Source organism: Carassius gibelio, chromosome A2, assembly GCF_023724105.1.
Source record: "Carassius gibelio isolate Cgi1373 ecotype wild population from Czech Republic chromosome A2, carGib1.2-hapl.c, whole genome shotgun sequence".
Taxonomy (NCBI): domain Eukaryota; kingdom Metazoa; phylum Chordata; class Actinopteri; order Cypriniformes; family Cyprinidae; genus Carassius; species Carassius gibelio.
In genome coordinates, this window is record NC_068372.1 from 28,417,620 (window position 1) to 28,444,476 (window position 26,857).

The following is a 26,857-nucleotide window of genomic DNA, read 5'->3' on the forward strand; positions in this document are numbered from 1 at the left end:
TCCACGATTGTGCCCTTGTAACGCCATTTCGGCCTGCCCCCCGGAGGTCTGTGCAAGCCACTGTTACTTCTCATGCGCACATCAATATTGTTTCCTTGTTCTCATGCTAAACAGTCGAGCAACATAGAAGGACAGCAGCTTGTGAGTGTTTTGTCTTGTTTTCTCATCAGACTAGTGTGTGATCATCATTGCTAGGAAAGTTTTTGTTTTGGTTTAAATTGTGTGTGTCTTACCGTGGTTAATACGTGCTGAAAGTGGCGCTTGGTTTTGCGTTTGCCTATCGCGGGACTGCCTGGTTTCGATCTGCTAAATAGTGAGGCGTGGCCAAAGCCAGTGAAAGTACTTAATTAGCTGTTTGGAAAGCACTTGTCAGAAGAAACAGTCGAGCAACATAGAAGGACAGCAGCTTGTGAGTGTTTTGTCTTGTTTTCTCATCAGACTAGTGTGTGATCATCATTGCTAGGAAAGTTTTTGTTTTGGTTTAAATTGTGTGTGTCTTACCATGGTTAATACGTGCTGAAAGTTGCGCTTGGTTTTGCGTTTGCCTATCGCGGGACTGCCTGGTTTCGATCTGCTAAATAGTGAGGCGTGTCCAGCTGACTTCAATCACAGGTAATCAGGCTAATACAAAGCACTAGGTTTCACCGCGGCAGCGGTCGCGGCAACCCTCGTGTGAACCCTCCTCGTGTGAAGACCGAGTGTAAAGACAATCGACTCTACCTGCGCGACTCCACCGAGCAAGGACACCGACAGGGCACCTGAGTATTGCTTTTCTCTTTTTTTGCACTCTTTGTATAGTTTGCTCTCAAATATATCTTACACTTGTAGTCACTATGTGCTTTCAGATCTCTACTATCACTACTAACACTCGGAGAGCACGCTATGTACGTCGCAGGAAGGCCTGTCTGACAAACCTACGCCATGTCCCTCTGACCTCTACTACTATGCTCTCTATTCCAGTTGGTCTCTGGAACTGCCAGTCTGCAGTTAACAAAGCAGACTTCATTTCCTCTATTGCTACCCATTCCGGTCTCAACCTCATGGCACTGACAAAGACTTGGATCAAACCTGAAGATACTGCCACCCCTGCAGCCCTCTCTACTAATTTCACTTGTTCCCACACTCCTCGTACCACTGGGAGGGGTGGAGGTACGGGTCTCCTTATATCCAAAGAATGGAAATTTGAACTTCAGCCTTCACCTACAGGTACTGGTTCATTTGAATCACATGCCATTACTGTAACCCACCCTGTTAAAATCCACTTTGTGGTCATTTATCGTCCTCCAGGTCAACTGGGAAACTTCTTGGAGGAGTTGGATGTGCTGCTATCAAACTTTCCTGAAGATGGTACCCCTCTGGTACTGCTTGGCGACTTCAACATCCACTTAGATAAACCCCAGGCTGCTGACTTCAAAACTCTGCTCACCTCATTTGATCTCAAGCTAATGTCCACTACAGCGACTCACAAATCGGGCAACCAACTTGACCTCATCTACACGCGTGGTTGCTCTGTGGACACCTCTTCAGTTGCTCCACTGCACACCTCTGATCACTTCCTCATTACTGCTAACCTAGCACTTACTCCTGAAGTGGCACACACTCCAACGCAGGTCACCTTTCGTCGGAACCTACGCTCACTCTCACCATCTCGCCTATCTGCTGTGGTTTCATCCTCTCTTCCACCATTCTCTCAGTTTTCTGCTCTGGACACGAACAGTGCTACGGACACTCTTTGCTCCACTTTAACATCTTGCTTGGACAACTTTTGCCCACTGTTGTCTAGACCAGCACGCACTGCCCCATCTGCCCCCTGGCTGTCCGAGGTTCTCCGTGAACACCGCTCAAAACTCAGGGCTGCAGAGAGGAAATGGCAGAAATCAAAAAACTCTACGGATCTCAGTGTGTATCAATCACTCCTCTCTTCCTTCTCTGCAAAGGTCTTAACAGCGAAAACATCCTACTACCACAACAAAATTAACAGCTGCTGTGACGCTCGGACACTATTCAAGACTTTCTCTTCTCTTCTTAATCCGCCGCCTCCACCTCCTCCATCGACTCTTACAGCGGACGACTTTGCAACTTTCTTCACAAATAAGACGAGATCCATCAGTGAACAATTCTCCACACCACAGACTGTGAAAAACTTCACAATGACTGATGCACACTCTTTATCCTCCTTCTCCCCACTCTCAGAGATGGACGCCTCCAAAATTCACCTGTCCAATCATCCTACTACTTGTCCACTTGATCCTATCCCCACTCACCTCCTTCAAGCGATCTCTTCTTCAGTCATACCTTCACTTACTCACATTATCAACTCCTCTCTTCAATCTGGAACATTTCCCTTAGCATTCAAGCAGGCTCGGGTAAGCCCACTGCTCAAGAAACCATCTCTAAATCCAGCGCTTCTTGAAAACTACAGACCGGTATCCCTTCTTCCATTCATTGCAAAGACACTTGAGTGGGCTGTGTTCAACCAGCTTTCTATGTTCCTTGGACAGAACAACCTCCTGGACAGCAACCAATCTGGCTTCAAAAGTGGCCACTCAACTGAGACTGCTCTGCTCTCGGTTACTGAAGCCCTGCGACTAGCAAGAGCAGCTTCAAAATCCTCGGTACTCATCTTACTGGACCTGTCTGCTGCTTTTGACACTGTTAATCACCAGATTCTCCTGTCCACCCTCAGAAAGATGGGGATCTCTGGAACTGCTCTCCTGTGGGTTAAGTCCTACCTCTCTGACAGATCCTTCAGTGTGTCTTGGAGGGGTGAGGTTTCTAAGTCACACCACCTTGCTACTGGGGTTCCTCAGGGATCAGTACTTGGACCACTTCTCTTCTCCATCTACATGACATCTTTAGGATCTGTCATTCAGAAGCATGGCTTTTCTTATCACTGCTATGCCGATGACACCCAACTCTACTTCTAATTCCAGCCTGATGACCCGACGGTAGCTTCTCGCATTTCAGCCTGTCTGAGTGACATTTCTAGCTGGATGAATGACCATCACCTTCAGCTTAACCTTACAAAGACTGAACTACTGGTGGTTCCAGCTAACCCATTGATTCATCACAACTTCTCTATACAGCTGGGCTCGTCAACCATAACTCCTTCGAGGACAGCCAGAAACCTAGGAGTTGTGATGGATCATCAATTAAGCTTCACTGACCACACTGCTACAACGACCCGGTCCTGCAGGTTTGCCTTATACAACATTAGGAAGATTAGACCCTTCCTGTCAGAGCAAGCAACCCAACTTCTTGTCCAAGCTCTTGTTCTCTCCAGACTGGACTATTGTAATGCTCTCCTGGCGGGCCTTCCTGCATGCACTATCAAGCCTCTGCAAATGATCCAGAATGCAGCAGCGAGGGTTGTCTTCAATGAGCCAAAAAAAGCTCATGTTACTCCCCTCCTCATCAGGTTACACTGGCTACCAGTAGCTGCTCGCATCAAATTCAAGGTACTGATGCTTGCCTACAAGACAACCACTGGCACGGCACCAACTTACCTAAACTCACTGGTTAAATCCTATGTGCCATCCAGAAGCTTGCGCTCTGCAAGTGAACAACGCCTTGTGGTGCCATCCCAAAGAAATTCAAAATCACTCTCACGGACCTTTTCCTGGACTGTGCCCAGCTGGTGGAATGACCTCCCAATCTCAATTCGTACAGCAGAGTCTTTACTCATTTTCAAGAAACATCTAAAGACTCATCTTTTTCGCCTGCACTTAACCTACTAACACCAGTACTTTTCCTTTTCTTGTCTTTTTCATTTAATTAAAAAAAAAATAAATAAATAAAAATTATATACACCTGGCTATGCGTTCTATACTAGACTAACTGAGACTTGTCATGGCACTTGTATTCTGTTGTTGTTCTCTTGTTGACCTGACTGCTTCTATTGTTCTCATTTGTAAGTCGCTTTGGATAAAAGCGTCTGCTAAATGATTAAATGTAAATGTAAATGTAAACAACAATATTTAATGTACCTGCTTTACTGTAAGGGTGGGTTTTGGCTTAGGATAGGTGTACACTTTATAAAACTCAATCTAATGGGAAAATATTTTTTATCATTGGTTTCCTGTAGCTGTATCCCTTCTAGCTTCAACCGTGAATATAACACATAATTAGCATATTTGCATTACTATAAGGGTAGGTTTAGGGTTGTGGTGTTAATAAACTATAATTTTATCAGCAAGATTTTGCGTTGTCAAATTGTACTGTTTTAGTGGGAGGTAGCAAAATCTGACAGGGTAGCACAAATCGACAGAACACCGAGACAACTTCTTTAGGGAAGTTGTGGCCTAATGGTTAGAGGGTTGGACTCCCAATCGAAGGGTTGTGAGCAGTGTTGTGTACTCGAGACTCGGACTCGGTCTTGGACTCGGTCTCGAGACCGTATTTTAATGGTTTCGGTCTTGTCATGGACTCGTGTGCATTTTGACTCGGTATTGACTCGGACTCGAACATATTAGGAATCGGACTTATGCCCGAGTCCACTCGAGTCCCAATCAAAATATTTCATGATTATTACTGTATGTTAATGTTTATTTGAATTGATGTTAAATTGAAATTGATTGACACATCCAATGACTGGTGATTTTCTTTTGACGTGAGACGTTAGGCCAGCGACACACCGGATGTGTGGCGCAAGCATCTCAGCTGCGTGGCGTGTCTGTTTTTAATTGGGCTCCCATGTTAACAGGTTAGAGCTTGCAGACTGCCTGCGTGAGACGCGCGGAAAACCCGTGCATGCTAGAAATAGAACCGACGCATATTTTTAACGTGACACGCGTGCATGTTGGAAGCGTTTCCAGGCAAAATATACTAGGAAGATATGTCATTTTGTACACAAATACATATTAATTCATGACATTTTGATATTTGAAAGTCTATAGGTTGGCATAAATTCAGATATAAATGTAATTTAGAAAATAAATTAATAATGATCGATTTTCAAATATTGCACCTGTCAAACATACTCTATTTTGTTCTATCAGTAGGTGTGTAAAAAAAAAAAAAAAAGTTGATATTGTTGTCATGAAGACAAGAGCCTGGTTTTTCGGCTGCCTCCCTCTATGTCACCTACAGCAGCAGCAGCGCGCTAAGCGCCGCATGCAGGCACGCTTCTGGTGTGTAAAGACACAGAAAACGCGAAGCAGCCACCACGCTTCTGGCACGCAGCAGAGATGCCACGCAGCCAGTGTGTCGCCGGCCTTAAGTTACCCTCCTGCCATCCGCCTGTAGTGATCCCGCTTTCCAGAAAGCCACATTGCTACATTATTTCTCTCAACTGTGTTATTTTTTACAAAGTAGGACAAAATGGTCACAGAAAAAAAATAAATATATATATCGTTTAATTAAATTATATAATGAATACAGACACAGACTGACTGTCTCAACACTAAACATCCCCCCCCAAAAAAATGTCTGACAGAATGCATTGAACTTATATGGCATTTCATCCAGCTTTCTTCCCCTGGCACATACACACTTTTGCATGACATTTTCCTGGACAGTCAGTCGGCTCTTGTGTGTATGCCCTCCGTAACTAAAAAAAAACTTGGACTAGTGTGTATTTTACCCTTAAAACGCACCATCCAGGGAAATTAGCATTAGATTATCCGATGCTGTTACAGAAAGTGATGAAATGGTAACTTTTGTCAGTCCCCACTTCCTCTGCACCAGTAGAGAGAGTTTTTAGTCTGGGTGGATTGATCATGAGACCACATCGTGCTTGGTTGGGTAGCAGGATGGTCTCCTCACTTATTTTTTTGAAAAGTAGTTGTAATACTACAGTTGCCCATCTGTAATCTTCACAACATCTAAAGTGAACATAATCCAAGCCATTGTAAGGATATTAGCAGTCATTAGTTAAGCTTCAAGGTTAAAAGTTTTGTAAAAGCTGTTACAGTTGAACATTTACAGGTATAGTGGTACAGTTATGTTACTTGTACTAGAAGTGTTATGTAGAATTACAATATAGAGTCATACAGTAATGTTATGTGTACTAGAAAGGTTATATGGATGTGTATTGTGGTACAACGATGTTATGTGAAAATGAGCACTTAATATTGACAAGTAACAATTCATAATACTAATAAAATTAACTTTACACCACATACTATGTGGCCCTTTTACCCTTTATTGTTTCCACCTAACATTTTACATACTCTTGAAGATTCCTATAGGTCTTGTCTGAGACCCAATCTCTCTGGTCTCGGTCTTGACTCTGACTCGACCCTTTCTGAACTCGGTCTTGACTCGGACTCGACCCTTTCTGAACTCGGTCTTGACTCGGACTCGACCCTCTCTGGACTCGATCTGGACTCGGACTCGAATGAGCTGGTCTCGACTACAACACTGGTTGTGAGTTCTAGTCTCGGGCCTGACGGAATTGTGGGTGGGGGGAGTGCATGAACAGTTCTCTCTCCACCTTCAATACCACGACTTAGGTGCCCTTGAGCAAGGCATCGAACCCCCAACTGCTCCCCGGGCGCCGCAGCATAAATGGCTGCCCACTGCTCCGGGTGTGTGCTCACAGTGTGTGTGTGTTCACTGCTCTGTGTGTGTGCATTTCGGATGGGTTAAATGCAGAGCACAAATTCTGAGTATGGGTCACCATACTTGGCTGAATGTCACTTCACTTTATGTTTACAGACGTGATGTAATGACGCAGAGCCATGCTCGAATTTCCCACAAGAACCTACCCAAACACCTCAAATTAGAAAACATTATTATTAATTAACTGTTGTGAATCAGGCTAAAACAAGACGATAGTTTGAACACTGGCTGGTTATGTGCTTTCTCAAATATTGATTTTGGAAAAATTTTAACCATAAAAAGTTACGGACTCCAGCTTTAATTTACATAGCCCTAGAACCCAAAAGAAGAGAAATGTGTGATCACATGACAGTTAAACAACCAAGCAGGAAACAGGAAGTATGACCATAACAGGACAAAAAGAAAACTATCTAAATACTGACGTTTCATCTACTGCTCCTAGTCCTTACACGGAGACTGATTGAACTGATGTTGGTATTTATTAAGAGAAATTAATAAAAAGAGTACAATGTGGGATAGAAAAAAATACAGTGTCTCATATATAGAGGAATCAGATAACATAGAGAAATAGGTATATTTCAGTTTTCAATCTGGTTATGAGAAAAGTCTCAGAAGATGCAAAATTCATACTGTGTTTATTTGAAGTCCTGCAACAAACCAAACCATATCCCCCTTATTTTCAACATAAGAAAATAAATCATCTTGTTATTTACCTACAGTATAATTACCTATGTATGATTCAGGAGTCTCATACATCAACAGAAAATATCTTACTTACTGCACACCAGTGGCGTAGCCACGGGTGTGCCAGGGTGTGCCTGTGCCACCCACAGTGGCAGCTGGCACACTTAAAAATAGATGCAGAATTATTTTTTATAGTCTCAATAAAAAAATGTTTACTAAACTTGGGCTATTGTTGTTTACTTAGAATATATTTTTTTTTTTTTTTCGCGACTCGGTTGATTCAGATCGGCACTTCGGAGCATGTTCGCGACTCGGTTGATTCAGATCGGGACTTCGGAGCATGTTCGCGACTCGGTTGATTCAGATCGGGACTTCGGAGCATGTTCGCGACTCGGTTGATTCAGATCGGCACTTCGGAGCCTGTTCGCGACTCGGTTGATTCAGATCGGGACTTCGTAGCATGTTTGAGATTTTTTTAAATTCAGATCTGGACATCGAAGCAGGAAGTGTTTGTCAAACAGTTAATTGGTGATAAATGAATATTTGGACTTGAGGCTTTTTTTTACCTGTCGATTCAGCATGTACATGGACCCACACACAATGGTGGACACACTCTAGACGGGTGTGCCAGGTAGGTTGATCACCCGTCCCGCGTAGCGAGTGCGCGCACAGCGTTTGAGCCCAATACATGCCTCCCACAAATTGAGACTGTGTCACCCATAATCAATGCTTGCTCAAAAAAAGTTGGTCGCTATATCTGGAGTCACCAACCCGTCGATCGCGGTCGACAAGTCTATCTTGGAAGCATTTTAAGCCGATCGCGAAGATTTTTCAAAATCTGAGAACAAAAGGTGCGAGCCTCCGCTGACTGCGCGCGCACCTCCCGAAACAGACGAGACATTTATACTTGACACAACTGTTTTAGACTGAAAACCAGACCATACAACTGATTTAGACGCGGGTGCCGGTGTGATGAGATGTGCTAATATCCGTCTGCTCGGGCATGATTGTTCTAGGCCTGTAATTGATTGATCATTGAGGTAATAGGGATGGCACGGTTTTCTGAAATAAAAAAAAAACCAAACCGTTCGGTTCACCACACACGGTTCGGCATGCGCTTCAACTTAAATCTGACAAAGCATCTGTAATATCATCTGTAATATGTCTTGGAATAAATGGCACGTAAAAAAAACAGGGTTCAGCTAATAAATGTTTCTGTTGATGCATGCGCATTCTGGCTTCCCAGACATTACAAAAACATGAAAAAAAAAGATCTATATTGAGCAACTACAATTCATTTTAATCCTATAATTATATATTATAATTTATTTAAAGTGAATAAATTGTAATGAAAAATAAACAAAATGAAATGGCTAAAGTTCAAAATTATCATATTTGGAAGAAAATTATTACATTTAACAATTAACTACATTTTGACACGACCTGCAAATTAACACTATGAGAATGGTTGGACGGAAGCAGTGTGACAAAAATACTATCCCATAATTTTGCACAGTAATCTGACAATAAATGTGGCTCACCCAGATTTTCATATGCACACCCAGAGTCTCTTTTCTGGCTACGCTACTGCTGTACACATTGCAAAATAAGGTTGATGGCGCTCAGTCTCAGATGACTGCAGTTTAGCTGGAGTCAGTAAACTAGTCTTCAAGCAGAACTCTATATTCCACCAGTTTGTCTGAAATAATCAGTGCTTTGACGGTTTTATGATCTGAGTCTGTCACACCACTATTTGAATTACTCTTACTCCATTGGTCTCTATTATCGCAGTAACTGATTTCTGATGATCCCGCCCCTTTACAGACTTTGAAAACAAATTGGTTGCTTTACACATCAATCAGACGCACACTTCTGATCAAGCAAATGCAAATCTCATGAGAGTTTAGCACAATCTCTGTTATTTAAAGATGCTCAGAATTCCTCCAGGTCAATGTCAGAAGAGCCTGCGATCTCTAATTCTGTGACAGACAGAAACGCTCCTCTCTGTGCGGCCTGAAAGAGAGAATAGGTAGAAAGATATGACAACAGAACAAAGATGCAAATATGAGTGAACAAGTCACAAAATTTCAGTGTAAAAAATACATACAAATAATAATAATAATAATAACATATTGAATGAATAATGAAACTATTAATACGAACATGTTCTTCTCAGTGCTAGTGTCTGTGCTAACAGTTGCTGTAAGGAAAAGGAAATAATTTGTAATAAAAGGGAATGCAGCAAAATTGTATTAAATGTTATGTATTCAGTTCGAATTACCTGGTTTTGGAAACCTACAAATAAATAAATAAATAAATAAGCAAAGACAGCACCACATGCAAAAATAGAAAGAAAGAAAGAAAGAAATATGTTCAGAAAGACAATACATTCAACTCTGTCATGCAGATAAACAAATATTAAAAATAATAAATTCTATGACAGAAAATCTTAATTATTTAAAAAAAACTTCTAACCTAATTCTCACAAATCCTTCTGTGGTCACAACTTCTGTCAAATAATTAAGAAAAATATATAATTATTTATTATGAATGAATGTCATAGTCTCCGGTAATATCTGTATTACCTGGTTTTGGTTCATTGACCATGAGAAAAGGAACCTGTGAATTGTCTAGAGATACGGGAAAAATGAAACAATATTTTAGTTTATTAAATTAAACTTTTTTTTCAACATTTATTAAAGGAATCCTGTGTGGATCTGATTAGTTTTTACCAGAGACATTAAGTTGAACAGGAGCCTGCAGATCTCCAGCAGAACAGTAGTACCAGCCAGAATCAGTGAGTCTCAGTCCAGTCATCACCACAGTGAAGGATCTTCTCCCATCATCACTGATCTGGACTGATGAATTCTGGGATGTGTTAGTCCTCCCCACTGTGTAACATCTCTGATCTTTATATCTGCACCACTGTTTGACTTCATTCTGATATCCAGAACTGTAGAAACACTGAACACTGATATCACCACCTTCATGTCCAGATACACTGCTGCTCACCACAGACACATCAGGGTCTGAACGCACACACACACACACACACCAGTCATTTAGGATTGTGATTTCTGCGGAATTAGTCAAATTTTTCAACTGAATGTGAAACACGTCTCATACCTGATTGAACTGTCAGATAGAGCTGCTCACACTCATCTAGTTCTGATATTCCTCCAATCTCCACAACACACCAATAAGCTCCAGTGTCTTCATTCTGCAGGTTTCTCATAGTCACAGTAAAGAAACTCTGATCTGGATGATCAATCACTGACACTCTTCCTTTGGTTTCATTAGCATATGCCAGAGTACTACAGTAATTGTAAGCTGACTTGGCATGAAAGCACCAGTATTTTTTGTGATCAGTGTATTTTCTGTCATAATGACATGGAATAATGAGCGATCCTCCAGTCTGAACTGTTAACCGTCTGCTTGCTGAACCTGTTGTGCCTTCAGGAGCTGGATAAATAATAATAATAATAATAATAATAATACTAATAATGATAAAATCTACTTTTGAGTTTTACGTCATTGCTTATATATTTAGATGCATGTACACTTTTTTAGCACAATTATGTTTTCTTGTAATATTTAAGTCCATAACTTATATTGATGCACATCATGTACTTAGACTTTTTAAAATAAAGGTTTAATATTAAAATAATATGAATATGTAAGGTAACAGACATGTATTGGGACTGGTGACTATTTCTTATTCTTAATCCTTGTGTTGTGCTGAAAATCCTTTACCTAATTTAAAAAAAAAAAAAAAATGCTTTAAATGCTGCTTATAATAACTATATTGTCATCAAATCTTCCAGTGGCATGACAAATGAATTTCTCTATTAATACAAGTGATTATAATTATAAATTATAATTATAAAATATAAATAAATGTAGATATAAATACAAAATGTAATTATAAAATAATGATAAAAACACGTTTAATAGTTTTACAGCCTAGCATGTCATCAGAACATGTCGACTAATCGTGTGAATAAACTACAAATATAGAACACTTGCCTGTTATGAGCCAAAGGAAAAACACAATGAACTTCAAACTGTCAGTCCTTCTGTTAAAAAATTGCAATGTTTCATCTCCCTGCATCTTCATCATGTACATTTTCTTTGTGATAATGCTAAAGAAACAGCTCATCACTCGAGGAGAAGTAAATGAAATTAAGTTCTTAAGGTCTCAGACTCTCACTTCCTGCTTCCGTGCTCTTCAGTTGCTTATCAAGTCAAGTCAAGGTGACATTTACAGTCATTGGGTTACATGTTTGGTCATATAGTGGAACGAAATGTTGTGCCTCACAGGATCAGGGTGCTACAGAAATACAGAAATACAACAATATATATATAAATGTTTACTTATACATAAGCTAAAAAAAAAATACAGACTATACGAATGCTTCACATAATACTAAACCTATAAACAACTAACTTACAGATTTTGATTTTACTTTTTGTCTCAAAAACATACTTTATATTAAAATGCCATAATGCTTGAATGCAAATGTTGCAACAATCACAAATGCATCACTTGGTCAAGATGTTTAAGATTATTCTGATAAAAAAATATGGACCCACTTTATATTAAGTGGCCTTAACTACTATGTACTTACATTTTAATTAATAATGTAGTACAATGTACTTATTGTGTACATACATGTTTTTACATTGTACTTATATTTAAAAAAAACTACATGTAATTACATCTGTATTTAATTTCTGTAATTGCATTTATAAATACACTGTTGACCCATACTTTACACCTTAACCCACCCTTAAACTTACCCATACCTCCAACCCTCTCCCTAACCTTACCCCTATCCCACCTCAATAGCAGCAAAAGTGTTTTACAATACAATATGAAAACAATAAGTACATTGTACTTATTTTTTTATGTAAGTATATAGTAGTTAAGGCCACCTAATATAAAGTGGGACCAAAAATATATATGTATTTTACTAGCACTGCAGTAGATATTAAAGTGTTTTCCTCTGTGGTTTCTGGGTATCAACTCTATTGCATTCTCTACTTCTCATTTTACAATTATAGAACTACTGAAGTAGGTCACTGCTGAAGTGAGTTTCTTACATTATTTATATGCATTATGTGATAAACACCTTTAGCTAAAGATTTTAATAGGACTTGAAACCGGATGTGAATGAAGCACTATTTCTGTACAGCGATAGTGGACAAAAGCTTTTCAGCATTTATATGCTGATAAAACACAGATCAAGAGATAAAATAGACTATATTATGGTAATCAGTGAGATATCAGGGTTTCGTATGTTTTAGTAAAGATTCACACTTTCACACATTTGCTGCACTTTTAGTTGAGAATAATTGCTGATGGTAAAAAATCTTCACACTGCACAAGTCACTCATAAGGATTTGCTTTCTTACAAAACGTGAAATACACAGTTAGTAACGGAGTAGCTTTACTTTGTTACTGTACTAAGCACATTTTTTCAAGTAGTGTACTTGTGGTGGCCCAAGCCACACAGGATGACCAATTGGCAAGGAAGGGTAATACCAGCACACAAGTTATGTTTTAGGTACATAGGTTAAGTAATTTTTTGCAATAGCCACACCCCAAACAATTCATGATTTAGAAACATTGATAATATAGTTTATTTCAGTTATCATATAATATTATTTGTTTTAGCAACACACTGTTTAAATGGAGTGCACACATTTTCACGTTGTAGGGCTATGTAAATATTTTCTGTTTATTAATCATTGTTTCTTTGTTACCATGTTGGAGAGAGCTCTGTCCTGGGGGGAAGAAAGGTGTGGCCAAGGGTGGAGGACAATTAAGTCATACCATGTGCTGCCATGTTGGAGGGGGGTTTGGGTTTAGTTTGTTGGCTTTGTGATTGTTTGTACTTGTCTCCCATTTTTTATTTTCCCCTTTTTGTTTAAATTTGTTTGGTCAAGCCACTATATATGTTCCCTGGTGTCTCATTCTGTTAGGTGAGGTTGTTAAGTTCATATTCTGTTTTGTTGTGTGCTGTTTTGAGTATAGTTATATTTTGTTGATCTCTTTTATAGGCCTAGTTGTTAATTTTTTCGTTTCTGTTGTTCAGAATTTTTTTGGGGGTGTAATAAAATAACCCATTTTCTAAAGAAACTTCTGTTTTCCTCATTGCTGGACTGTTTGGTCCGTGATAGTACTTTACTGGAGTAGTTTTATTTTGAGTAGCCTGACTTTTACTTTTAACTTCACTTTATTCCAAAGTATAAGATCGTACTTTTTACTTAACTACATTTCATAAAACACTGCTGCTCCCCACAAACACATCAGGAACTGAACACACACACAAAAAAGTGATGTGTCATTCAACCAAGTATGGTGACCCATACCCAGAATTCGTGCTCTGCATTTAACACATTCGAAGTGCACACAAAGGGCAGTGAACACACACCCGGAGCAGTGGGCAGCCATTTATGCTGCGACGCCCGGGGAGCAGTTGGGGGTTTGATGCCTTGCTCAAGGGCACCCAAGTCATGGAACTGAAGGTGGAGAGAGAACTGTACATGCACTCCCCCCACCCACAATTCCTTCCGGCCCGGGACTCGAACTCACAACCTTTCAATTTGGAGTCCGACTCTGTAACCATTAGGCCACGACTTCCCCTTTCCCAAACACACACACCCAGTCATTTGATTTGATTAAACACATATTTGACATTATAATTGATTAAAATAACTACAAAATCTCATACCAGATTGAACCTCCAGATAAAGATCATATGTGGCAGTCAGTTTTCCTTCAATCTTCAGAGCACAATAATAGCTTCCATCATGTTTTGTGCTCTGCAGGTTTCTTATAGTCACAGTAAAGAGACTCTGATCAGGATGATCAATTACTGACAGATACTCCTCTGTTGTGTTTGTGTATGTACTGGACTTATTATTTTCTGAATGCCAGTATTTCTTCTGATGTGTGTATTTCTCATCATAATGACATGGGATGGTGACAGATCCTCCAGTCTGAACAGTTAATCTATTATATGACACACTGCTGCAGCGTTCAACACCTAAACACACAACACACACACCGCGGTCATGTTCAGAGTTAACAATAAATAGTCTTCACAAAAACACATTAAAAGTGACATAAACAACCAAGCATAAAAAGTATTATTACAAAATGATATGAGTCTAACATTTGATACTCACCTATAATAAGACTAAACAAGATGAAAAAGTAGAATATTTCTTTCCTTTCGTATGTGACCATTGTATAAGTTTCTCTTCCCGTATCTGAGCTGTTTTAACTGTGTTTGGAGTAACTTCTCTTTTTACCTCTCATATAGCACTAAAAATGTATTGCGCCACTACTCTGATAGCATACACTTCCGGGCCTCATCTGGGGCAAATATGGTTCTGGCAGATGCAGATTTGGCCCACACACATCAAGCCGGTTGTAGTGTCAGTTCTGGCATGTTGTATGTGGGCCAGATCTGGCCAATGTGTGACAAACTGGTTTTACATTTTGCTCTGGCTTGTTGTATGTGGGCCTCATATGGCCTATACCAGGTGACCAGATGTGCCATTTTCCGGGGACACATCCTGGCGGATCACCTTACTGTACCAGTCAGTGGTTCTCAAACTTTTTGGAGTGGACCCCCATAATGTTTCAGGACACACATATATATATATATATATATATATATATATATATATATATATATATATATTTATATATATTAGGGCTGTGAATCTTTTGGAAGGCTGCGATTTGATTCAATTCATGATTCGTAGGTTTTCGATTCGATTCAAGAACAATTTTTGCAAATTTAGAACAATTAAATTTGATTCAATTCACAATTAAATTTGATTCGATTCGATTATAACGATTTGATTCTGCACTTTCCCTTTAACTGTCACCCCGTCCCATATACAGGACGTCTACATTTACTTCACTATACTACTATGAAATCAAATCTAATCTTGGCAAACTATATATTGTTGGAAAGGTCTAAGACTCCGAAACATATATTTTACCAAGGTTTTTTTTGGTTAAAATTATGTAGGAAGAGTAATAGATTAATTTATGACAAGAGTGCACCCTCAAAGATCTACAATATAACAGTTTTGACCTTTGTTTACAAAAAAAGACTTCTACGTTGCCTTTTTCTCATTTTTCTCATCACATTTTAGAAATCATCAGAAATTATTTATCAACTGAAAACTTTAAATCTCAAAATTCATCCTTTGAAACCCATTTTAAAATCAGACATTGCATTACCATGTAAATGATACATCAATGTCATGTTACAAAATGTTTTCATTCACGAATTATAAAAATTTAAGTTTGGAACCTGCACTATAAAGTCTATGTTCAAAAATGTGAGTGACAGTTAAGGGGTTAAGTGCATTCAAAGGATTATATAAATGCTTCCCCTAAATTATTTTAATGCTTAGTCAGGGGGCAAATTACACCAGTCTTTATGGTTAAAGAAACATAGGTTAGAAAAAAAAAAAAAAAACATTTTGTCTATTGTTAGATGCTTGTTTAATGATGCTATGGCATGACATGGTATATGTAAAAATGTATGTAAGACAAGATTTAAAAAAGAGCTTTAAAAGAATTATGTGTAAGCTAACATTTTGTCACACCAGTGGCGTCCATCATTTCAGAAGTGACAGAAACGTCAAATAAAATCATTTTATGTATGTAGCCTATGTATTATCATTAAAAATTATATATATATATATATATATATATATATATATACTACATTTAATTAGCTATTATTTTAATTTTCTGCACAGAATAAGGTAGAAAATATACTTTATAATTTATGTACTGTAATAAATTATGTCAATTAGCACGGCATCATTCAAAAATTTTATTTATTTATTGTGTTTTTTTTCTTAGATCTGCATTTTATGCACAAACAAAACAGAAAAAAAGAAAACCGACTCATTAAATAAACTAAAGGTTTCATGGCCAAACTAATGCATATGTGACTTAAGGAGAAAAACAAAAAATGCATTTTATTGTCTTATTTTGGTCTAAAACCTTTTTTGATTGGTTTCGATGATGAAATCTCTATAATTTTGCACAAACTATTTCCAAGTATCATTTAAAGGGTTGCATTCGCACCGACAGTGTGTACTAGGACGAGATGTAAGCTGGTCGACAGTCATGTCATTTGTGAGCAGTACTGAACAACGTTAACAAAGAAGAACAATGTTAACAACAGGAGGATGGAGAACACTGTGATCGGAGCAGTGGTTTTTTTGTGTGTGTCCCATAGGTTTCACAATAATAGACATGGAATGTCGACGTATATGTAAAGTGATTGAAAGGGAAAGGTGGACTAAGAATCCCCAATAACAACTGGCAGTGCTACATTTGCTACAAGTGCCTGCATTTCAGTGTCCGTCCATCTATCGCTGTTCATTATACTTATACAGTACATATACAGTATGTTACAAGGACTTTTAAATCATGGCGGGTGAGGATGTTTTCAAACGCGTCTGGCCAATCAATGCCTACTTACGTCACAGGTTAGTACCAGTTGTGCTGGTTAGACCCATAGACAGTAAAAGAAATGGACACGGTGACCCCATTGGATTCAACAGAGACAAATGAAGTCAAATAGAAGCACACACTTCCTGGGGGTCAAGCATACTGCGCAAACTGAGCTTGATGACGTAGATGTCACGTATGCAACCTGTCTGACAATTGTAAGTCTTCTAATCACTGTGCCAAGAAAAATCTGAATCACCCACCGAATCTTGCAGACGTTGTTGAATAATTTTTCTGGTTCTGGTTCTGGTTCTATAAAAAGGTTACCACGATGCAAAAGGTCAGGCTTTTTTTTAGGAACATTTTTATTGAACCAGACTAGACGCACCTGAATTCAATCAAAACAAACTGAGAACACCTGGGATTAAATCAACATAATCATAACATAATAATATGGGCACATAGGAAACACATGGGGAGCAAAACACATCCAAAACTCAGAACAGAGTCTGACACTATCATTCAGAATGACTATTTTATATGATTTCAGAATGATTTGTTCCCGTCACACTGACAATGACCTCTGACAAACTGCATTTTCGGGAAAAATGGTTATGTCATAACTAAAAAAAAACAAAAAAAACTCATTTGAAACTCTTCAGAATATGTCTTTAAGTTGTCAAATGTGCTATTAGTGTAGTTTACAGTGAAATCTGTTACATTTAGATCATTAGAACATTTCACTTTTATATATTTTGCCAGGCATGATTAAATATATTGCTATCCATTTAAAATTGTATTTTCAAGATAACATACAGTATATCATAAAAATTTACTTGTACAATTATTTACTATTGTGGTATGAATAATAAAACAAACACTTAGCACTATTATACACAATTCTAAATGAAAAATGAAAAAATGCTTCAGATAAGGTTTTGAGTTACAAATATCTTCACATTCATTTGAAATTTACATCCCATGAGATTCAATGTGTCTAAAAATCAAATGTTGAACAGAAGTCCACACTTACACCACATATATTGTGATCACATAGCTTATGCATTGAACATGTTAGAAGGTTATTTCTCCTTTAAATAGTAAGAGGGAGTGATTCATATGAAAGTCAGTTGTCATTTTTTGACAGCTGTGCTGATGTAACCTTTTCATCTGTTTCATCAAACCCTAACGTTCAGTGAAGATTCAAGTTGGACTTTCTTGTAAAAACCACATCATAAGATTCATTTCACTTAGATTTCTAATTATGCACCTAGACCATTGGTTTTTGGGCCCTGATGATTGCTGCTTGTGGCTATATTTTGTTTTGAATTGTAGTATAGAGGTTATATAGATATACTATGAATTAAGTATATATGATTGAATGCTTGTTTGCTTTGGTTTTGCCTCCCCTCACAATCCTCACACCACCCAAGTCTTCTGTTCTCTTTGGAGTGTCACAAGCTCTTGGTGCATGAAGAAGATCGGTAAAGTTGCAAAGACTAAAGTCTCCAACCCAAAGATCTATTCTTTATAAAAGTTTAGACTTATCCATTCCCTTCTAAAACGCCTCATTTAACCCCCCCCCCCCCCCCCCCCACGTGTCTACGTCACAATGTGGAAATATTTGCACGGATAAAGCATAATGATTCTCACTCTTGCTGCTGGCAAATGTTGTTTTGTTGTGAAAGTGAAAATACTAGGCTGTCACAATATTAGATTTATAATATATATATATTTATACACTCACATTTCACTGCTGGTTATATATGCTCTATTGTATGTGACAAATATAAATCTTGAGATTTTTCATATTATGATTATTGTGGCCATAAGAACTCACGATATATCTTGATATTTATAGAAAACTTGGGGGGAAAAGATATCAGTCAAATGAGTTTTTACTTTGTAATTTGAATTTTACTTTTTGACCCAACGAACACAAGGATACTGATAAACGCAATGCACTTCTTGGTGGTTGTCCAGCATCTTCAATAAACAAACTACAGGTTTAGTCCAAAATGCAGCGGGTAGAGTCCTTACCAGGTCAAGAAAATATGATCATACTACCCCAATTTTACAGTCTCTGCACTGGCTACTTATTAAGTTTTATAACAGTTACAAATTATCATTACTTACTAGGCCCTAAATGGTTTAGCTCCTGCACACCTAACTAGCCTTATAGCATGCTACAACCCATCATGCTCCCTAAGGTCACAAAACACTGGACTTTTCCTAGGATAGCGAAGTCCACTAAAAGAGATCTTTTTTGCATTTGGCTCCCAAACTCTGTAATAGCCTTCCCGATAATGTTCAGAGTTCAGACATACTCTTTCTGTTTAAATCTAGATTAAAAAATGCATCTTTTGCTAAGCATTCGAATAATGCATCTCATAATTTGTGACTGCAGTTGTATCTACGCTAATTATGTCTCTATTTGTTTCTCTGTTTTGCACAAACTCCATTCTGGATCCAGAACATATGAGACGAGATGATGCTGACCCCTCAGAGGACCTCAGATGATGCTAACCCTGAAACAACATACAGAACTTGTTTAAATTTTTCTGAAAATTCCTGTCATTTGCACATAAACTAATAAGCCACTACTAAATATTGTGGAAGCTTAATTTTTTGTAAAGTTGTTTTGCAATGATTTGTATCGTAAAAAGCACTATACAAATAAACTGAATTGTCTTTCTGCGTATTTTTTGCAGCTTTTATGAAAAAACAAGAGAGAAAATACTTTCAAGTTCAACAGTATATAAATAAATATTTATGGTAACGCTTTACAATAAGATGTCATTTATTAACATTAATGTACTAATGTGAATGAACAATGAACAAGCTCTGCATCTTCTTCTTGTGTGACAGGTGTCAGCGTTATGGCACAATACTGCCACCTGGGAGCACAACCAGGTACTGATGCTGGAGTATTTACATTTGGTGTTATCATAAGAGAACATTTCATTATAAATATTGTAGTTATTGCTAATACCGGTATATCATCATAATTGTTGCTATGAATATCACAGTTATAGCGACACCTCTAATCTACAACACTGTTCCATAACAGTTCAACCCAAATATTCAGATGTGTGCAGCACATTTTGTGGAGGACTGTTTCCTGATCCTGGGAGAAAAAACTACAATGCCGGCTGTAAGTACATTTACATATTTGAAGGATTTGGCACTGATGCGAGTTTTGAGCAGTGTTTATCTCAATTCCAGTCCTTGCGCCCCCCTGCTCTGCATATTTTGTATGTATGTTTCTCTTATGGCTTCAAGACGTTTGTTCTATTCGAACATAATTGCCCTATGAAGTGGACAACACAGGATATTCTGCCATAATTCCAGTTCCTTTCAAATTGCATTGAAGTGTGTGAGACATGAATTTAAATTGTATATTTATTTACAGAGGTATATGATGTCACACTTGTCCATTACGCAGCACAAATCAGTGAATGAATGTACCGAGTGAAATAAACTTCAACAGATTTCCCCTGCTCAGGGAGCAGGGAGCAATGAACACTGTGTAGGGACCATGTCAATGGGAACAAAGTTCATGCACAGAGCTCACTTCTAACGAGCTAATTATCTGAATCAGGTGTGTTAAAAAAGAGAGACATGCAAAATTTGCAGAGCTGGGGGGTGCGAGGTCTGGAATTGAGAACCACTGAGAGTAACGCTTGTTGTTTGATGTTCCTCCGATCACAAATGCAGACATAGTTTTGTGTTTACATGGCAAGATGCAAAGTAATACACAGTATACACTTATACACAGTATAAGTCATTATAATCCGTAATTATATCCCCACTGAATGCAACCAATGCCTCGTTTGTAATGGGTTTTATTGTTTTCTCTTATCGCACCGGTGTTCTGACCAAGATTAGCATCACAGTATGGGAAGTGGTGTAACATTTACGTCACACGCTCCGGGCTTTCGGCCAATCACAATGCACTGGATAGCTGGCCAATCAGAGCATACCTTGCTTTTTCAGACCGATGAGCTTTGTAAAAAATTATGCCTTTCAGAAAGGCGGGGCATAGAGGAGAAACAATTTTTTCATTTAAACCACATAAATACATTGCATTACATCCAATACACAAAATAATGTTCTTATTAGGAACATCATATGACCCCTTTACTACTTACCCCTCACCTAAACAGCTTTCAGTTATTAGGCCATTGCATTTGCTTGTGCTTATGTTTCCTGCATGAGTTTTTCATTGCAATAGTGTGGTACAACTAGCCAACTTCTGTTTTTTGTTTTGTTCTCAGTGCTCTTAGTCATCTTGCACCTTCTGGCTAAGTGGTGTAGACATTTATTACATTATTTGAGTGTTCAGTCACCAAAGGAATTAAAGTCTCTATTTGTTAGCATTAGTTAATGCTTCAGGTGTCATGAACTAAGGATGAACACTACTGTTATCTACATCTATAGGTTAATGTTCATTTCCACATATACTAATACACAGCATATATAAATTAACATTAATTTATTACAAACAGACATTAACAATGAACAGTATATTAACAGTCTCAGAAAAGTTCCAAGCGGCCACTGGGGTGGTAACTTTAGGTAACAAAGATCTAAAAGTTTTAAAAACCTTTATTTAAATCTAAATGGTACATACAGTATTAACAGTTTTTTCAAAGGTGAGGTTTGATTGCCTCAGTGACAGTTCTGTACCTTGTTTTCACAATAAGGTGGATGGAGTTCTGTCTCAGACAGCTGCAGTTTAGCTGGAGTCAGTACAGTCGTCCCCCTCAAGCAGAACTTTATATTCCACCAGCTTGTCTGAAATAATCAGTGCTTTGATGTTTTTATGATGGCACTTTTTGAATTACTCTTGCTCCATTGGTCTCTATTATCACAGTAACTGATTTCTGATAATCCTGCCCCTAAACAGACTTTGAAAACAAATTGGTTGCTTCACGGGTCAATCAGATGCTCACTTCTGATCAGTCAATTGCAAATCTCATGAGAGTTTAGCACAATGTCTCTGTTATTTAAAGATGCTCAGAATTCCTCCAGGTCAATATCAGAAGAGCCCGCGATCTCTAATTCTGTGACAGACAGAAACACTCCTCTCTGTGCCATCTGAAAGAGAGAATAGGTAGAAAGATATGACAACAGAAGAAAGATCCAAATATGAGTGAACAAGTCACAAAATTTCAGTGCAAATAATAATAATAATAACAATCTGAATAATGAAACTATGTTAATACTAACATATTCTCAGTGCTGGTGTCTGTGCAAACAGTTGCTGTAAGGAAAGGGAAATTATTTTTAATAAAAGGGAATGAAGCATAATTGTATTTAAATGTTATGCATTCAGTTTGAATTACCTTGTTTTGGAAAACTAAAATATTAAAATATATTTTTTCTTTTTCAAAAAGACAATAAATTCAACACAACTTCTGTCAAATAAAATTTAAGAAAAGAATACAATTATTTATTATGACTTAATGTAAGATCTTTATTAACTGGTTTTGGTTCAGTGACAGTGAGAAAATTAACCTGTGAATTTTATAGAGACACAGGAAAAGATTAAACAGTATTTTATTTTATTTTGTATTTTTTTCATCAATCAAGAAATGCTGTGTGGATCTGATTAGTTTTTACCAGAGACATTAAGTTGAACAGGAGCCTGCAGATCTCCAGCAGAACAGTAGTACCAGCCAGAATCAGTGAGTCTCAGTCCAGTCATCAGCACAGTGAAGGATCTTCTCCCATCATCACTGATCTGGACTGATGAATTCTGGGATGTGTTAGTCCTCCCCACTGTGTAACATCTCTGATCTTTATATCTGCACCACTGTTTGAGTTTATTCTTATATCCAGAACTGTAGAAACACTGAACACTGATATCACCACCTTCATGTCCAGATACACTGCTGCTCACCACAAACACATCAGGAGCTGAACACACACACACACACACACACACACACACACACACATTTAGTATTGTGATTTCTGAGGAATTAGTCAAATTTTTCAATTGAATGTGAAACACATCTCATACCTGATTGAACTGTCAGATAGAGCTGCTCACACTCATCTAGTTCTGATATTCCTCCAATCTCCGCAACACACCAATAAGCTCCAGTGTCTTCATTCTGCAGGTTTCTCATAGTCACAGTAAAGAAACTCTGATCTGGATGATCAATCACTGACACTCTTCCTTTGGTTTCATTAGCATATGCCAGAGTACTACAGTAATTGTAAGCTGACGAGGCATCAAAGCACCAGTATTTTTTGTGATCAGTGTATTTTCTGTCATAATAACATGGAATAACAAGCGATCCTCCAGTCTGAACTGTTAACCGTCTGCTTGCTGAACCTGTTGTGCATTCAGGACCTGGATAAAAAATAAAATAAAATAATAAATAATCTTATTTTGAGTTTTATGTCATTGCTAATTATTGATCAATCTTATTTAGATGCATGTTCACATATTAGCACAATTAGTTTTCTTTTAATATTTATGTCCAGAATTATATTGATGCAAATCATGCATTTGGACTTTTTAAAATAAAGATTTTAGGCTAAAATTCAAATGAATATATCCAATTCCACACTAGCCGACTGAGGGATTTCTTTTTCCCTCAGGCTATCAGACTAATGAACAGTCAGAACTAATACACCCTACAGCACCCTACAGCATACTCCTACAATATGGTATGCCACACACTGGACTATACATACACACTGCATTTAATACAATAACCTACCCATTACCACTGGATACCATCCGATGCACATGACATTTCCGTATCCAGTTCATGTACACTGTGTTGCGCCTTAGCATATTTTTATGCATATAAATGCTTACATAATGTAGAATGTGTACATTTTGTGTATAGTGTATAATGTGTAGTGCTAACTGTGTGTATGTCTAATAGTACACTGTGTGTACGACTATATGTATGTGTATATTGCACATTTTCACCTGTTGAAGTCTGGTTATATGTTGTTTCTGCAATTTCTGGAGCAAGCTCCCAAGAATTTCAATTACAAAAAGGCACATGTGCTTTGTTGATGTGACAATAATAATGACTTGACTTCACTAGGTAACAGACATTATTTCATGGCTTGTGACTGGTCACTACTTCTTTCAAGGTTTTAGCCTAACCACTTTTCTACCTTCACTAGGTTTATCTTAACCCTTATGTTGTGCTGAAAATCCTTTACCGTATTAGATAAAAACAAAACAACAACAACAAAAACATTTTAAATACTGCTTTTAATAGCTATATTATCACCAAATCTTCCAGTGGCATCACAAAACAATTTCTCTATTAATACAAGTCTATAATTATATGATAATAATGAGTTTTAGAGTCTAGCATGTCATACAGCAGAACATGTCGACTAATCGTGTGAATAAACTACAAATATAGAACACTTGCCTGTTATGAGCCAAAGGAAAAACACAATGAACTTTAAACTGTCAGTCCTTTTGTTGAAACGTTGCCATGTTTCTTCTCCCTGCATCTTCACTCATCTTCACTTCAGCTCATCACTCGAGGAGAAGTAAATGACCTTAAGTTCTCACGGTCTCAGTCTCACTTCCTGCTTCTGTGCTCTTCAGTTACTTATGTCACAAAAACTTGCATCAATTGCATCACTTGGTCAAGACATTTAAGATTTTTCTGATAAAAATGATTTATTTTACTAGCACTGCAGTTGATATTAAAGTGATTTCCTCAGAAATTTCTGGGTATCAACTCTATTGCATTCTCTACTTCTCATTTTACAATTATAGAACTACTGAAGAAGGTCACTGCTGAAGTGAGTTTCTTACATTTATTTATATTCAGTATGTGACAAACACCTTCAGATAAATATTTTAATAGGACTTGAAACCGGATGTGAATGAAGCACTATTTCTGTACAGAGATTAATACTGGACAAAAGCTTTTCAACATTTATATGCTGATAAAACACAGATCAAGAGATAAAAGTTGAGCATAATTGCTGATGACAAAAAATCTTCACCCCTTTGGTGTTTCCTATCATGAGGCTCTTCTGTTAGAGCATCTGGGCCTGAGCTGGAGCGTTCAGGAAAATCACAGAGGGGTTCTTATAGCCTCAGAGTGAAATATCAAATAAAGCAGAAAACATTTTCTCAAAATTGGACAACAGACACAACATCATCGTGAGTTGTGGATCTGTGGTAAGGATTTACATTGCACTCCATTATGTAATTTCTTATTAAAGCAACTCTATGTAAGCTTTTTTTTTTCTCCTTGTAGCATTAGTTTTACAACATTTAATCAGGAAAAAACATGCATCTGTATTTTGCATCAGTGTATTTTCATTCTGGGAAAAGTAAACTTTTACTTCACTATATTCAAAAGCATAATATCTCACTTTTTATTTCACTACATTGTATAGACAGCATAACGTTTCTCATTATTTCCAAGTGAAGAATGTTCATCTTTCAATTAACCTTTTAACCATTTTTATTTATTTTATTTTTTTGTTATAATGTACACAGATAATCCACAAAACAAGAGGAACAAACATTAAGAATGTAAATGGGGTCTTTTTTATTTAATATTGATGGTAAGATAATTGCACTGACTGTGAGATTATCATTCATTTCATTTGTCCCTCAATGTTTCTACTTTTTCTCTGCAAAATGAGACAAAGAAAAAAAAATGCCCAGACACATTATAATGCACCCTATTTATTCTATAGCTAAATTAGGTTCAATTATGTAAAACTAATGCTTTTAAAATTAATTAATTTATAAGAAATCAAATAATGACTTTCGCGGAAGTTGTGGCCTAGTGTTTAGAAAGTGTAACTCCTAACCCTAGGGTTGTGGGTTCGAGTCTCAGGCCAGCAATACCACGACTTAGGTGACCTTGAGCAAGGCACCAAACCCAAATATGTTCCCCGGGTGCCGCAGCATAAATGCCTGCCCACTGTTCATGGTGTGAGTGTGCTTTTTTAGCAGCTCCTGTGGTAGGTTGAACTTCCTCAGCTGGTGAAGGAAGTAAAACCTCTGCTGTGCCTTTTTCACAATGGTCTAGTGAGTGTCCCACTTCAGGTCCTGAGAGATTGTGGTGCCCAGGAACTTGAATGACTTCACTGTTGTTACAGAGCTCTCCATGATGGTGATTGGGAGTCTTTCAGACATTTCCACACAGAAGCAGGGCAACTGGAAGATGACTGGTTCCTTGGCTTTCCAGAATAATTCCTCTTTGCCGCTCTGATCTCCTTTTTCAGTGTGTATTTGGCCTGTTTATACAAGACTCTGTCGCCATTCCCAATGGAATGGTTTTCAGTTTATGAAGAGAACTTCTAGATCGGAACAGCACATCTTATTTAGTTCTGTTGCATTTGTACACCACCTTTCATTGATGTAAAAGCGATTTCCCTGTTGATTCTGTGTCACGGTCCGACGTGAACAGCTGAACACCCAGAAAATGGAGCACACTGTCCAGGATTCAGGATTCCCTCAAAAAATATTGATTATTCTCCTATATTCATTTTCTAAATTCCAAAACCATCTATAGACAAGATTGAGTGTCTAACGAGTCTTTAAACCTGTGTGTGCCTACTGTGAAATTACTAGGGCTGTTTCGAATGCCATTTTTTGAGCTTCGAAGCTTAAGTGGCAATCAATATCGAATATTCGAAGCTTCGGTGGGTGGGGCTAAATATATAATAATAGTGTCGGTTTGCATTTGTATCATCTTTCATGACTTCACGTTTCACTCTTCAGCATCGTAAATGTGTTGCGGCAGACCCAGTGGAGTGCAGTGTTGCATTTGGTGCAATATGATCAGGTGGCACACATTCTTTAAATATTAATAAACATTTAATAATCTTTTAATTAGAACAGTTTCCGGTACGCATTACACGGGCAGGTTTATGCTCCAAAAACGGACAGTGCACAAGTGATACAAAACACAAAGTCTGTTGAGAGCAAGAACTTTAATAAGGTATTAATAACAAACATTTCTTCAAAACAAATGTATCCCAAAACAGAAATTAAATTAGTAACACACAGTGATTTCAACGAACTGTAATAAATAAAGAACACGGTAGCATGCTTATAAACAGTTGAATAAGAATAAATGAATTGTTTTTAAAATG

The 26,857-nt window shown here is 37.7% G+C and overlaps 3 protein-coding genes and 1 pseudogene across 4 annotated transcripts in view; all 4 read right to left on the minus strand.

The window, feature by feature from the left end:
* The window catches only part of LOC127936618 (CMRF35-like molecule 1), a 127,798-nt gene that overhangs the window by 67,066 nt on the left and 33,875 nt on the right, over positions 1-26,857 (minus strand). The window contains exons 2-3 of the mRNA XM_052534210.1: positions 23,088-23,105; positions 10,372-10,689 (exon numbers count right to left, since the gene is read on the minus strand). Coding sequence (XP_052390170.1) covers positions 10,372-10,689; positions 23,088-23,105 — 336 coding nt within the window. The remainder of the gene's footprint in view (positions 1-10,371; positions 10,690-23,087; positions 23,106-26,857) is intronic.
* The window catches only part of LOC127937157 (CMRF35-like molecule 1), a 91,912-nt pseudogene that overhangs the window by 61,881 nt on the left and 3,174 nt on the right, over positions 1-26,857 (minus strand).
* Positions 1-26,857, minus strand: part of LOC127937225 (polymeric immunoglobulin receptor) — a 51,591-nt gene that overhangs the window by 20,150 nt on the left and 4,584 nt on the right. The window contains exon 1 of one of the 2 annotated variants that reach the window (XM_052534269.1): positions 14,440-14,563. The exons of the other annotated variant lie outside the window; for it this stretch is intronic. Coding sequence (XP_052390229.1) covers positions 14,440-14,500 — 61 coding nt within the window. The 5' untranslated portion in view covers positions 14,501-14,563. Of the gene's footprint in view, positions 1-14,439; positions 14,564-26,857 lie in introns of those variants that run through there. 2 annotated transcript variants of the gene reach the window in all.
* LOC127937209 (polymeric immunoglobulin receptor-like) overlaps positions 9,666-26,857 on the minus strand; it is a 41,100-nt gene continuing 23,908 nt past the window's right edge. The window contains exons 3-5 of the mRNA XM_052534266.1: positions 22,367-22,663; positions 9,831-9,875; positions 9,666-9,751 (exon numbers count right to left, since the gene is read on the minus strand). Coding sequence (XP_052390226.1) covers positions 9,699-9,751; positions 9,831-9,875; positions 22,367-22,663 — 395 coding nt within the window. The 3' untranslated portion in view covers positions 9,666-9,698. The remainder of the gene's footprint in view (positions 9,752-9,830; positions 9,876-22,366; positions 22,664-26,857) is intronic.